Below are 14,387 nucleotides of genomic sequence, written 5' to 3'. Positions count from 1 at the left end.
GATCCAGGCCCATGCTCGAGAGCCGAAAACACGGAAGTGGGTGACCTCTAGTTTAGTGCCGCTCCAAGCCTCAAAGGGGGTCTAATCCTTGACAGACCTATGACGAGATCTATTTTGGATGTAGTTAGCACAATTAAGTGCTTCAGCCCATAGCTTATGAGGCAGTGACTTAGCATGCAACATGCAGGAAGCCATCTCTTTGAGAGATCAGTTCTTTCTCTCAGCAACTCCGTTCTGCTGCGGAGTGTATGGAACTGTGTACTACAACTGTATGCCGGACTGAAGGCAAAGGTTCCGAAGTGCTGTGTTAACATATTCCCCCCCATTGTCTGTACGAAGGGCTTTGATCTTTCTCTCTGACAGTGTCTCAACTAGTGCTTTGAAATCTTCAAAGTGAGCAAAAACTTCAGATTTGGCCCTGAGAAGATACACCCAAGTATACCGTGAGAAATCATCAATAAATGTAAGCACATACCTTGCTTTGTTGATGGAAGGATGAGGAAAAGGCCCCATGAGATCACTATGGATCAGATCTTGAGGAGAGGATGCTTTGTGAGTCTTGCAAGTGTCAAACTTTTCTCTGGGATGTTTGCCAAGGACACACCCTTCACAAACTCCTTTGGAGAAACTGATATTTGGCAAGCCTTCCACCATCTCATGCTTGCTTAGCTGCTGCATATACCTGTAATTTAAGTGACCAAACCTCTCGTGCCAAAGCCTACTACTATCATTAGCATGTGTAAGCAATAAGGAGGATTCAGATTCAATAAATTCAGAAAATGTATACAATCTGGTTCCATTATTTACCTCACCGGTTGCAATTTTGGAGCTGCTATGTAGGTCATATATGTTCACTGCATCTGGAGTGAATTCCACTCTCTTTCCGGTGCCGGAATGAGTGATCTGATAAACTAAAAGCAGGTTTACCGAAAGTTTTGGAACATGAAGCACATCTTCAAAGCTTCCGTGTAAAAGTTCCACTCTACCTTTTCCGGTGACCTCAATAGGTGAGTCATCTCCCATGAGGATGGGAGGTCCTTTGCATGCATCCAAAGAGGAATAGACTTCCTTTGCAGCAGCCATATGATGTGATGCACCAGAATCTATAATCCATGCATCAGGAGAAGAATTAATTGCAACTAAAGCATGAAAATTGTTACCTTTCCCGTGTGGCGGATCCTCAGTTTTCTTCTTGGCGCCCTGAGGGATGTGGTCCCCAAGGTTTTGCTTCTGAAGGATTTCCACCATTTGGTCAATTTGTTTCTTCATGCAAGAGGATTCTGGATGGAATCCTCTTTGACAGTAGGTGCATCTGTTTCCTTTCTTCCCTTTCTCATTTCTCGAGCCGGAGGAGTCATTGAAGGGCTTGGTGTACCCTTCCTTCTTTGGATGGGAATGCGCTTTTCCCTTGTCTTTTTGTTGCTGATTTTTCTGACTTGAATCAGATCTGTGATGTTTATTGTGGCTGCTATCATGCACAACAAGTGCATGCGCTTTTGGAGGTTTGATTTTCTCCATGCCAATGAGTTTATCTTGCTCAAAAATAAGGGACTCCATAAATTCTTTGAGAGAAGGCATAGTGTAGGATTTACCTGTTGCGAGCCTTACTGAATGAAATGTAGACACAAAGACAGAGTATTCCGGTCCGAGCTTTGACATAATAGAGAGAACTTGGTGACTCTCCTCCTTGGATTTGTCAATTCCACAACCCTTGAGTTGCAGCAATAGATCATTATATTTGGTGAAGAAGTCTTGAATTCTGTCATAGTTTCGTGGATCCAATGATAGCAGCTCCACTTCGAGCAGATGTCCTTTCATCTCATCTTGTTTCCCGTAGAGATCTTCAACCTTTTTCCAAATCTCATTGGGAGTATTGCAGGCAGATAGATGAAACTGCAACTCTGGAGAGATGCACATGCATATGGATCCGTGGGCCTCATCCATACGATTGAGGTACTTGGATTTCTCTATGGCTGAAGTGGGTTCCACTTCTGTAGCCATGGTAATCCTCTACAACCCTTTATGACGAAGGTATCGAGCCATTTGGTCCTTCCATTCGTGATAGTTGTGCGGTGTTAGGATCGATGCTCTGGGAAACTCCATTTTTCTGTCGATCTTCAATCTCCAAGCTGTAATACCTGCAAAATAAAGTACTGGTGCGCCTTTTATCTAGCAACCTGTGGGCTTTGATACCATGTAAATGTGTTAGAAAACCTGCACAGATGAATCTAGCTAGTAAAGGTTGACACACAGCTTTGTAGAGCAAAAACACTAAAAGAAAATCGAAAGAAGAAAAGAATGATTCATTAAAAATAGGTTACAATGCTCATGATATAGCATTACTGGGTGAAGATCCCAAGGTAATGCACCATAGTGGTGATCAATGAGAAGACTCAACACCTACAACAAGTTCCGAAGATAACTAGCCAGTTGCAGAGTGAAAGAAGGAGAAAATCAAGGAGTAAATCATGCAAAAGGAATCTTGCATGCGGTCCCACGCTCTAACTAAGAGTCCGCATGTAGTTGTGTAGTAGTTCCAACATGCAAAAGAAATCTTGCATGCAGTCCCATGCTCTAACTAAGAGTCTGCATGTAGGTGTGTAGTAGTTCCAACAAGAATCGCTACCTATTGACAGAGCTGCTAAATTGCATAGGTTCCCAATCTAGTTGGGCAATTCTTTAAAGTTCGCTCCCTTCATGTCTAATTCTTTCAAGGACCATTGATGTTCGATCTGGGGGGTAAATTCTATCACGTTCAAAAAGTCTGAGATATTCAAGTATTCCAGGGTTGTAATATTTCCAAGTCTGGCGCTAGAGACGGTCAGCTTGGAGCAACGACACAAATCTAGACTTTTGAGTCGAGTTAAATCGCCAAAAGACTGTGGAAGCATCTGCAAACTGGAGGCCCATCTCAATTTAATGTGCTGGAGGTTTGTAAGCCTTCCAAAAGAATCAGGCAGTGAGATCATCTTGTTGCAGCCCTGTAAGCATAAGTATTTCAAGGAGCGCAGTTCACAAAATTCTTCCGGCAAACTTTTGAGCCAGGCTTTGATGGTAATATTTTCAAGGTACTGGAGCTGTGCTATGGACTTGGGAAACTTTAAAAATGATGTCCTAGTGTGGATACGGAGTTCTCACAACTAAAGAGGAGGCTGCAATGTTTGGTGTTTCAGGTATCAGAAAGACGTAAATGATGATTTTGGCGTACAAATGAAATGAAGTTATAAAAGAAAAATAAGCATACCCCAGATTCCTCCTTCCATAGCGATTTGAAGCTCTGCCTAGCTATTTTTTAAACTCTTAAGTTCTCCATCGGTATCCACTCAGGCATGCAAGAGTATGGACAATTATGCCAACGGAGCCATCTGAGATTTGGTGACGACGTTTTGTCCAATATGGGTTTTAAATAATAACCATCTGCAGTTGCAACAAACTGCAAATTCAAAATTCCACAAAAACGAGAATCATCCCTCGGTCTTTTGCACCGTGGCTTTGGCCCTTGTGAGCCCCAGAACCACAACCACGACCAACTATCAACATTACAACCAAGCATCCTAATCCCGCAAACTTCGGTCATTATCTGCTCACATATGAAAAGTATACAATATCACAATTGTAGATCTTTATTTCGAAAAAACAAATATATTTCTTGTGAATACAGAAACTTTAAAATTCAAATTTAATCTGAATCCAAGGGTTTGAATGATGGAAGCACTTACACGTGACGATTGCTCTAGCAAATCATCAATGTCCTTCGTCGATTGCTGCCAAAGAAAACGGCTCCCTAATCCCTGCGCAATATTTCTTGCCGGGTCACGAAAGTGATCATGCATTCTAATGTTATTTTTCACGTCCACTTCAAACAGACACTTGTCCTGTAGATTTTCAATCCCCGTCAAACCCCAAATTCTGATGGCACGATCTCTTTCTTCTCCCATGAAAAAAGAAGCGATGTCTAAAAATATTTGTTGATCATCTGAACTGAGCTTGTCGTAATTTATTTTAAGACTCTCTTGTATCTTAGTTCCCGTGAGTATCTTTTCAAATTCATCCAGTGTCGCTTCCCAGTAAGATTCATTTTGTCCACAAACAAGCGCCCCAAATACTTTGAGCGGCAATGGAAATCCATCGCACGAGTTTACAAATCGTTTTACCAGATCTTCAAATTCTGGTGATGGAAATCGCTGATTCAAGGCATAACAACAAAAGAGCTCTTTGGAATGTGATTCACTCAATCCCTTCAGATAATAAATTGAGGACTTTGACACCCCTGAACTTCTTAGGATGTGCTTGTCCCTCGAGGTAACCAAAATCAAGCTCTCAGGATTAAGGATATCCGTACTTGGCAAAAGTGCTTTCAATTGAAATGCATCATCTATATCATCTAGAACTATAATACCATGAAAATTCGAAAGTATCCCTGACCCTTCATCACGGCTCTTGATTTTGTAATCATTTACACCTAAGTCTTCTAAGAGATTTGTCTGCAAAAGAGTTATATTCTTTTGTCTTACATCAAATAAAAAAAAGGATTTAGTGTAATCTGATCTTCTAAGGTTGAATAATTCCTTGGCTAGGGTGGTTTTCCCAACGCCACCCACACCCACAATGCCCACAACCTTGTAGCGCTCCTGATTAGATAGGACCCTCTTTTCAGAAAATTTAAATTCAGCAACTTTGAGATCCAACCCAGTTGGGTGGTCTGCCACAGACAACAATGGCTTTGGAACCATTTTCAGGACTCTTTCCACTACATTGTCTAGTTCCTCAAATTCGTCGTCCCCGTCCCTGAATTGAGTAAACAAAGCAACTGAGAAATGCTTACGAATGTATGTCATGCAGGTTATATCAATCCAAAAAATGAAAACAAAAACGGATGTTAAGGGATAGGAGGAGATGCACCTCACCTAATCTCGAAACCGCTTAAATCAGCAACAAAAGAAAGCACGACTCTCCATTTGTAATAGTGTCAGAGTTGTAGCGTGGCTTCTCTTCACCAGTTTTAGGATCAACCGATGTAGTTTTCTTTGCAAGGCCTTGTAGTGCATCAGCGTACACTCTGGCTTTGAAATTATGACGAACCACAGAAGAGTCAACTTTGTAAAACACTAGAAGAATGGCTTTTCTTGACTCTACCACGAGGACAAGTTCATCTAAGCACCACGAAGATTTGGCATACTTTTGTGAAAAGATTGCAATGTGAACAGACACACCACGAATAACCTCTACTATTTGGCGAGAAATGTTTTGTGCCTTCTTCATCTCTTCCTTGTCGAAAAAGACTCTCATTAATCCATTGGAAGTAAGGCATCCGTACAGATATCAGGTGGCCATTTACCATTGGGACTATGGTGATTAATAAACAGATCCTGTTGAAGATAATGGAGAATATCCTAGAATAGGTAGAGTTGATTCACGTAGCCTCAGGATAGGAATTAATTTCTATTTCTTAGGATGTTGTTCTAACTTCCCTAAAACCATGTATTCTATTTAATGTGTAATGTTGATGAACAATGTAGAGAGTTTTGTAGAGCTAGACTCTCCTGGTTCAGACTCTCTTTCGTAAAGCTGACCAGTGGGTTTTATTTTAATACAAACATTGCCTTTTTTATCATGGTATCAGAGCGTCAGGGCTGAGGAACCTATACGCTGGCCGGTGGGTGGTTCTTTGAACTGAAATCATCGCAGATTTTGAGTGGATAGCCGTGATGATAACATTATTACACTTCTCAAAATTTTTATGTTTTTATCGTCGCAGTTTTTCAGTGTACAGCTGCAACGGTCTCAGAAAATTGATGTAAAACTGCGACAGTCTCGGATATTGGGCGTATATCTGCAACGACGTTTCAGAAAATTGATGAATATTTGTGATAGTCTCTGATATTAGGTGTATATCTGCGATGATCGTGTAAATCAAAGAAACTACATGAGGGAGCTAAGAACAAGGCTGTAGCTGTCAGAGAAGCTAAGTGGGGAAGCCAAGAACAAGGCTGTAGCTGACAACAAGAGGTTGTCTAGAGGCTGCGAAGAAAGCCACGGTGATCTGCGCATGTGTTGTGAGATCAAACAATAGTGATCTGTCTCTGTCACAGATCTGGGGTAAATTTAACATCTTTTACCTGTCGAATTTTTTTTCTTCTAAATCGCCAAGATGAATACCAATATTTTTGAAGCATGCATGAAGGAGCATAACAAGCTCGATGGTTCCAATTATGCAAATTGGAAGTTTAAGATGCAGACTCTGCTATAAGCGTAGAGTGCTTGGATGATTGTGAATGGGGATGAGCCGAGGCCCGCGGCTGGATTAGCATCGGTCCCAGATTGGGAGAAACGAGAAAGAAGAGCAAGGACAATGTTAAAGATGTCAGTGAAACACTGCATTATACTGCACATCAGAGAAGGTAAGTCAGCTAATGAGATCTGGGGAATTCTGAAGGAATTGTACGAGATCAGAAATTCAAATCGTCTTCTATTCCTCAAGAGTAAGATTTTGTCCATGAAAATGGAGGAGAATGAAACGACTGCTTCATTCGTAGCAAGGATCAAGGATCTGAAAACCAAATTATCAGATATTGGTCATACAATGGATGATACAGATCTTGTGACCATTACAATGAATGGTGTCACTGATGATTATCAGATGTTCATCACTGGGATCAATGCCAGAGAAAAGATCTCGCATTTTGAAGAGCTGACAGGTATACTGATGTAGTAAGAGGAGAGGAGATTGACTCTGAAGCCCCAGAGTGTCGATCTTGCATTGGTGGTGAGGAAAAACTTCTACAAAGGGAAAGGAGGTCCACAACAACAAAACGGAGCAAGTTCACATAAACGGCCAAATCTGACCCAAGGTATGCACCTGAATAAAAACTACTCTGAAACTAAATGTTTTTATTGCGGAAAATTGGGTCATATTGCCAGGGAGTGTAGGAAAAAGAAGTATCATGAAGAACAACAGAAGCCAAAGAGACATGCAAGTCATCTCGCGAATGGTGATTAGGTGCAGAATTTGAGGTTGTTCATGGCAGATCGTGATGAAAATATTGATGCAGACATCTGGTATGTAGATTCAGGAGCGTCAACACACATGATAGGGAACAAGAACTGGCTGGAGGATTTTAAAGAGATCAACGAAGGCGCACAGATTTACCTAGGAGATGACAAAAGTCATCAAATCAAAGGATGTGGGAAAGTTTCTGTCATTCTACCTGATGGTAATATTAAACAAATTTACAATGTAACATATGTTCCTGGCATAAGAAAGAACTTGATTTCTGTATCAATGATTACAGATCAAGATTTGAAAGTTGAATTTTAAAAATCTAATTGTTACATTAAGGATCTGATAGATGGAATGAAGACAATTGCTACAGGAATCTGAACAGGAGGACTATACAAGTTGAATGTGAGACCTCCACCGGTTCGAGCATTGACAACAGCAAGCCTGACTACAGAAGAGCTTTGGCACCAGAGATTCGGCCACATAAATTAAAATGATTTGCTGTTACTACAGAGGAAAGAAATGGTAAGAGATCTTCCTATGCTAAAGCAAGTACATAATGATTGTGATGCTTGTACTTTAGGAAAAATGCATAGAGAAGAATTCCCTGTTAGAGTAGAAAAGAAACAGAGGGATACACTAGAGTTAGTGCACACAGACCTTTGTGGTCCCATGTAGACAAAATCATTAGGAGGTGTAGTGTATTTCCTACTGTTTATTGATGACTGTATGAAGTTTTCTTGGGTGTATTTCTTAAGTAAGAAGAGTCATACATTCGAATACTTTAAGCAATTTAAAAATATGATTGAAAGACAAACAGGGAAACAGATAAAAATCCCCCGCTCTGATCAAGGGGGAGAATACAGGAAAGATGAACTCATCAGATATTGTGAAGATCATGGAATTTTGCAGCAGTTTACAGTACCCCATATTCCACAGCGGAATGGAGTAACAGAAAGGAAGAACAAAACTCTGGTGGAATGTGCTAGAAGTATGCTTAAAGGTAAGAATCTTTCAAATGGTTTTTGGGCTGAAGCAGTGAACACTGTAGTTTATTTAAAAAATAGGAGTCATACAAGAAGTCTTGAGTTTAAAACTTCTTTTGAAGCTTTATATGGATATAAGCCTGCAGTAAAACACATAAGAATATTTGGATGTAAAGCATTTGCCCACATACCAAAGGAAGATAGAAAGAAATTAGACTCAAAAGCCATCAGATGTACTTTTATAGGGTATTGTTCGTCATATAAAGCATACAGATTATTTAATCCCTCTACTCACAAGATCTTTGTTAGTAGAGATGTTAAATTCCATGAGCAAGATAATGAATAAATTGATGAGCACTATGACGGATGGGACATTCCATACTTTGAGGAAGAAGAAGTAGAGAACAATCAAGGTCAGCAGCAAACAAAGGCAGAGGATGAACATCAACAACAACAGCAGCAACAGCAACAGCAGCAACAACAACCACAATAGAAGCATGAAGAACTAAGGTTTGAAACCACCACCCCACCACTCAGGAGATCAGGTAAGAAAGTTCAAATGCCTGCAAGATATAGGGAAAATTCTCTTATAACTAGTATGATGAATGTGGTTGAACCGTCTAGTTTTATAGAAGCAAATGAAAATAATGAATGGAAATTAGCCATGGAACAGGAATATGATTCAATAATCAGAAACAACACTTGGGAATTGGTGGAACTCCCTAGAGGAAAACACGGCATAGGTTGCAAATGGTTATATAAACCGAAAATTAATGCAGATGGAACTATAGAAAAACTGAAAGCTAGCTTTGTTGCAAAGGGGTACACACAAAAATAAGGGATAGATTATGAAGAAACCTTCGCCCATGTAGCTAAATTGAATACCAACAGAATGTTAATTGCCTTAGGTACCAAAAAACATTGGATGATGCACCAACTAGATGTAAAGTCTGCATTTCTGAATGGAGAACTGAAAGAAGAGGTTTATTTAGAGCAACCGGAAGGGTTTGTCCAGAAGGGAAAAGAACATTTAGTCTATAGGTTGAAGAAAGCACTTTGGACTAAAACAAGCTCCCAGGTTGTCGTATGAGAAAATTGATTCATTTTTTCTACAAGCTGGCTACAATAGAAGTAAGAATGACCCTAATCTTTACACCATGAAAGATGAACAAGGGTGCGTAGTGTTGATTTCATTATATGTAGATGATTTGATAATTACAGGTGATGCTATATATCTAATTGATGAAATCAAGCAGCAAATGTCATAGATGTTTGAGATGAAGCATCTCGGTGAACTCAGATACTATTTAGGTCTCGAGATCTGGAGAGATTCAGGTCAAACATTTCTGTCTCAAGCAAAGTATGTCAAAGGCCTGTTAGAAAAGTTTAGAATGGATCAGTGTAAGCTGGCACCGGTACCATTGCAGCAGAACATCAAATTGCAGTGTGAGGATGGCTCAAAAGCGGCAGATGCAACACTTTACAGACAGCTGGTTGGGAGTTTGATCTACCTAACCACCACTAGACCTGATTTGGCTTATGCAGTCAGCGTGTTAAGCCAATTTATGTCTAAGCCACTTGAAAGCCATTAGAATGCAACGAAGAATGTTTTGAGGTATCTACAAGGTACTGTAGATTATGGAATTATTTACACTGACTCTTCTGATGTTAGATTGGCAGGATTTGCAGATTCAGATTGGGCAAGAAATGTAGATGATTGCATATCTATAACAAGTTATGCATTCAGTCTTGGATCCGGGGTGATCACCTGGAGCAGTAAGAAGCAGAACAAAGTCTCCTTGTCCTCAGCAGAAGCAAAGTATCAAGCCATGTGTGCTGCAATGTGCGAGGCGATTTGTTTGCGAAGACTTCTCCAGGATGTTGGGGAAGAACAGACAGTCACAACAACAATCAGATGCGACAATCAAAGTTCAATCAAGCTGGCCAACAATCCGGTGTTTCATAAAAACACTAAACATATTGATACTCAGTTTCATTTTGTTAGGGAGAAAGTGAAATCTAGAGAAATTCATCTGGAATATTGCAATACATGTGATAATGTTGCAGACATTTTCATTAAGCCTCTTGGAAAAGTTAAGTTTCAAATGTTTAGGGAGATGTTAGGCATATATGTGAACCCATTCTCCATTAAGGGGGAGTGTTGAAGATAATGGAGAATATCCTAGAATAGGTAGAGTTGGTTCACGTAGCCTCAGGATAGGAATTAGTTTCTATTTCTTAGGATGTTGTTCTAACTTCCCTAAAACCATGTATTCTATTTAATGTGTAATGTTGATGAACAATGTAGAGCATTCTGCAGAGCCAGACTCTCCTGGTTCAGACTCTCTTTCGTAGAGCTGACTAGTGGGTTTTATTTTAATACAAACATTGCCATTTTTATCAGATCCCAAGGAGTACAAGAAGTCGAGGTAGAAGGGGAGGCCATTGAAGAGTAAGCAGCAAAACCTTGACTAGATATAGTTAGATTTGCCACTGATACTGAAATGTGGAAATGTATGAATTGATAAACGGGATAATAATATTTTTATTGATCGGAGAATCCACAGTTTCAACATCTTTATACCAACGTTTCAAATCCCAAGTGGGATCCATCATCAGGGTTGAAGAATGATGATACAAGAAGAGCAGAAAACTTTTAATAAATACTACTGAGGAGGAATAATAATAGAGAACATAGAGTCGGCTTGGGAATTTTTAATTTTATTTATAATGATTTACATGTATAACAACAATATTATTAATATTAATTAAATATTTATTATAAAAATTAATTATTTATAATAATTAATAAGAATAAAATATAAATAAAATATATAAATATATAAATATATAAAATTAAATAAAAATATATAAAATAAAATTAAAAATTCCCAAGCCGACTCTATGTTCTCTATTATTATTCCTCCTCATTAGTATTTATTAAAAGTTTTCTGCTCTTCTTGTATCATCATTCTTCAACCCTGATGATGGATCCCACTTGGGATTTGAAACGTTGGTATAAAGATGTTGAAACTGTGGATTCTCCGATCAATAAAAATGACACAAGCCACAGGGATAATAATAATAAGATGCAAAGCTTCAATGGAATTCAAAGTTTATGTCGAAATTCACATGAATGTTGTTTAAAAATGCAGTGGACACGTTGAACAATGATGCTTTGGATATCATAGACGCATGACCAAGACGCATATATAGACGCGGTGCAGATGAGAGATGCCATTTATGTCATGTAATATTTGGACGATTTGGTATAATATTACTGGCGCGTTGTGCCAATTTATGAGATATTTCTCTACGCGTTTTGACATTTTTAGAATTTCCTGGCCACCAACGTGCAAAGCCATATGACGTCCACAAATATCGTCCACTATTTTATTCTGGAGGCGTCACCCACGCTCGTAGTACAATAAAATATAAGCAATAAAAAATCCGACTTCATAGTTTTAGTGTTTGGAATCCATGTGCAAAGAATCTCACCCATATTATTGTTCTATGGCGGACCTTAAAAAGAACTCGAGGCATGATTTCCTTAGTCATTCTACTTAGCAATCAGAGACTTAGCGACCAAGACATGATTAGGTACAAACGCACTACTTTTACTTTAGGGCCAACCAGCCCCTGAAGAGGGAAGATTCTAGGCTGGCTTGAAGTGATTTTACCTTTTGACATCTTGATTTTCCGCGTTTATTCGAAATTCCCCATACCCGCCCTACGAAATTTAAACATGTTTGGTTTAAAAAGGTAATGAAATTGTTTTTTTATTTATAAAAAATAATATTAAAAAATTTATCAATATCTTTACTTTAAAAATCTTCAGTTTAAATAATTTATCAATATCTTTACTTTAAATATTTAATTGTTGAATAAAGAGTAATTCATATTATTAAAAAAAATTATGAAAGAAATTTATAAATGAAGGATCATTTTTATTTTAATCGCCCTTTATATCATTTATAATATAGTGCATCTCTTTGCAATGTCCCCTGCCATGGCATTAAATTCATGGCATAATTCAAATTTAGATAAACAATGATAATTTGTGTTGTATAATGAAAAAATTTAAAAGAAGACTTTTCTTTGAAAAATAAAATGAATAACTAATATCTTTAATAAAAAATAATATGCTTGGTGGCATTGGCAAGTGATTTTATTTATTCTCATCTAAAATTTTTGGAAAGCAATCATAAATATCTTTACTTAAATCATAAGCAATAGATATAGTCATGCTGAATTTATTTCTTGTCATCTAAAAGTTTTGGAAATCAATCATAAATATCTTTACTTAAATCATAAGCAATAGATATAGTCATGTTAAATCGTCATGTTTCTTTACTTAAATCATAAGCAATATAGTAAAATTTTTGGAAACCAATCATAAATATCTTTACTTAATTCATAAGCAATAGATATAGTCAGGTTGAATCGTCATGTTTCTAGATGTCTACCTGTTAGTAGAGTATTTTTATTACTTTTATAATATTTTAATAGTATTATCACCTTTTAATGAACGCCTCAAGATCTCCAATTTTATCTCTTTTGATGAGATTTAAAATAAAATAATTATCGTGGTTAGGTAGAATTGATGTATGTTTAGAATATGAATACAAAATAAAATGCAGCGCCAATGTAATATATAGATTACATCTTTCTCTTTTTCTATACAAAAATGTTTAATTTTATGATTATGGTTAAAAAATTTATATCGTCAATTTTTAAACTTGGAAAATTTTCAAAAAAAATATGGTGTAATGATTTTATATACATAGTTAAAGGTTATATTTGAAATTACAAAGTAAATTTATTATTTTTTTTTCTATTGAAATTTTAACTTATCTATTTAGACATTTGTGAAATTTTACATTTTAAGTAATTGGAAGGGCATTATTTTACTTAAAATGTATTTATTAAAGTGTGTACATAATTTACACTAGTTATCGATTAATCATGATATATGTAGGAGAGTATGGCTAGGCTTAGCGTAATGTTTCAGGCCTCTACCTATACAGTCAAGCTTTAGCTCAGATCTAAGGAGTATGATGGTGGGATTGTAGGGGAGGTCCCAATAAGCTTGGTGTCTTACAGTGGTTGGATTGAAGCAAAACTGGTGGCAGGTCTTTGGATCTATCCTCAAATACCAACAAACATTCGTGATTTGGATCGAAGGCTTTGTGCCCAGCATCATGTTTTCTCCTCTCTCATCAAAGCTAGGGTATCTCATGCCTCTTGTATGTGGATAACTAATGGATCAAATAAACAGACTCTGGTTCCTCAATCTGATTGTTGTTTTATGCGAGACCATCAGTTCAGGTCTGTCAAATCACCATATTTTAAGTGTGGCATTTGGAAGGGATGGGGAAATATGGCATCACGACGATGTTATCAAGCTGTGAAAATCGAATTCAAATCTTATTAGTTTGGATCTTTGCTAGGCCATTTGTTGGCAACAGAGGTGAGATTGAGTCATAATGTGGAAGATGCATGGAGTAGGTGACATCCATATCCTCATCATTATGCTCTCACAAAGGTGAATCCAGTTGGAGGATTCTGGCACTAGCCTAGATCTACAATATGGGCCACATCCCCTCTAGATCTGAGTTGTAAATACCAAGATTCAGACCACATTTGCAAAGTGGAGTACCAATTTTTTTTTAAGGATCTAAAGGGAAATTCAATCTTTATAGAGGCTCGACCAATAGATCTGGTATCAGAGTTGAAAAATAAGGTGTGGGAAAAATTGGGTATCTCGGCCAATATCTAGAATCTAGTTTTGCAGGGAAATCAATCCAATATGCCATCAATCTAAACGATCATGGCATCGAGCATAATTCTACGATTATTACAAATTTAAGGTTACACAATGGAGCTCTTGGAATGAACTTTCCATCATCATCATCTTCCAAAGGTCCAATTTCTTTTAAGGATGTAGTGAAAAGAAATATTGCCACAGCAGATAGAAAACCCCCAAATTTGTAACAACCCTAGTGAAATTCCATGTAATAAAAGTTAAAGGAAATTGGCAAAGGCAATGGCTAAGGCTTTGGAAAGGAAAAATGGCATTTTTGGCACAATTATTTGTGAAAATAATGGAAATTAGGAGAAAAGGAAGGTGAAAGGTCACAAGTTGCATGTGAGGAGGAAAATGAAGGAAAATAATGGAAAATGAAGAAAATGGAGGCCTAATTAATAAAAATGATTTTGAGGATCAATTTATAACCTTTTGTGAGTTCAGTTTTTGAGCTCTCTCATTATTCTCTCTCTCTCTCTCACTCTTGGACACTTAGAGTTTTTTGGAGCACTTTGGCATTGGATCAAGAAAGGCAAAGAAGGCAAGGAGAAGGAAGGAGTAAGCAAGGAAGAGCAGGATTAAGAAACTACAACAT

The 14,387-nt window shown here is 37.7% G+C and overlaps 1 protein-coding gene across 1 annotated transcript; it reads right to left on the bottom strand.

Annotated features, from left to right (window-relative positions):
- Nucleotides 1–3,292: 3,292 nt before the first annotated feature.
- On the bottom strand, nt 3,293–5,289 carry LOC149242978 (disease resistance protein RUN1-like). The gene is made up of 4 exons (XM_089371086.1): nt 4,949–5,289; nt 4,593–4,788; nt 3,720–4,484; nt 3,293–3,433 (listed from the first exon to the last, which is right to left on the bottom strand). The coding sequence occupies exons 1-4, from the start codon at nt 5,287–5,289 to the stop codon at nt 3,293–3,295; spliced, it is 1,443 nt and encodes a 480-aa protein (XP_089227212.1).
- Nucleotides 5,290–14,387: the final 9,098 nt, after the last annotated feature.

The sequence above is a fragment of the Pinus tabuliformis genome, chromosome 8 (genome assembly GCF_031772625.1).
Source record: "Pinus tabuliformis cultivar Carrire ecotype Pingquan chromosome 8, CPIR1, whole genome shotgun sequence".
NCBI lineage: Eukaryota > Viridiplantae > Streptophyta > Pinopsida > Pinales > Pinaceae > Pinus > Pinus tabuliformis.
Note: the sequence above shows the minus strand (reverse complement) of the source record. Positions and strands in the feature narration are given on the sequence as shown.

What these genes read in the sequence shown, in the direction of transcription:
- LOC149242978 (XM_089371086.1), bottom strand. Translation starts at nt 5,289, where the DNA reads ATGAGAGTCTTTTTCGACAAGGAAGAGATGAAGAAGGCACAAAACATT. An exon ending in ACTATTACAAATGGAGAGTC is followed by an intron (nt 4,789 to 4,948) that starts GTGCTTTCTTTT and finishes TACTCAATTCAG; the next exon opens with GGACGGGGACGACGAATTTG. An exon ending in GCATTGTGGGTGTGGGTGGC is followed by an intron (nt 4,485 to 4,592) that starts GTTGGGAAAACC and finishes ACTCTTTTGCAG; the next exon opens with ACAAATCTCTTAGAAGACTT.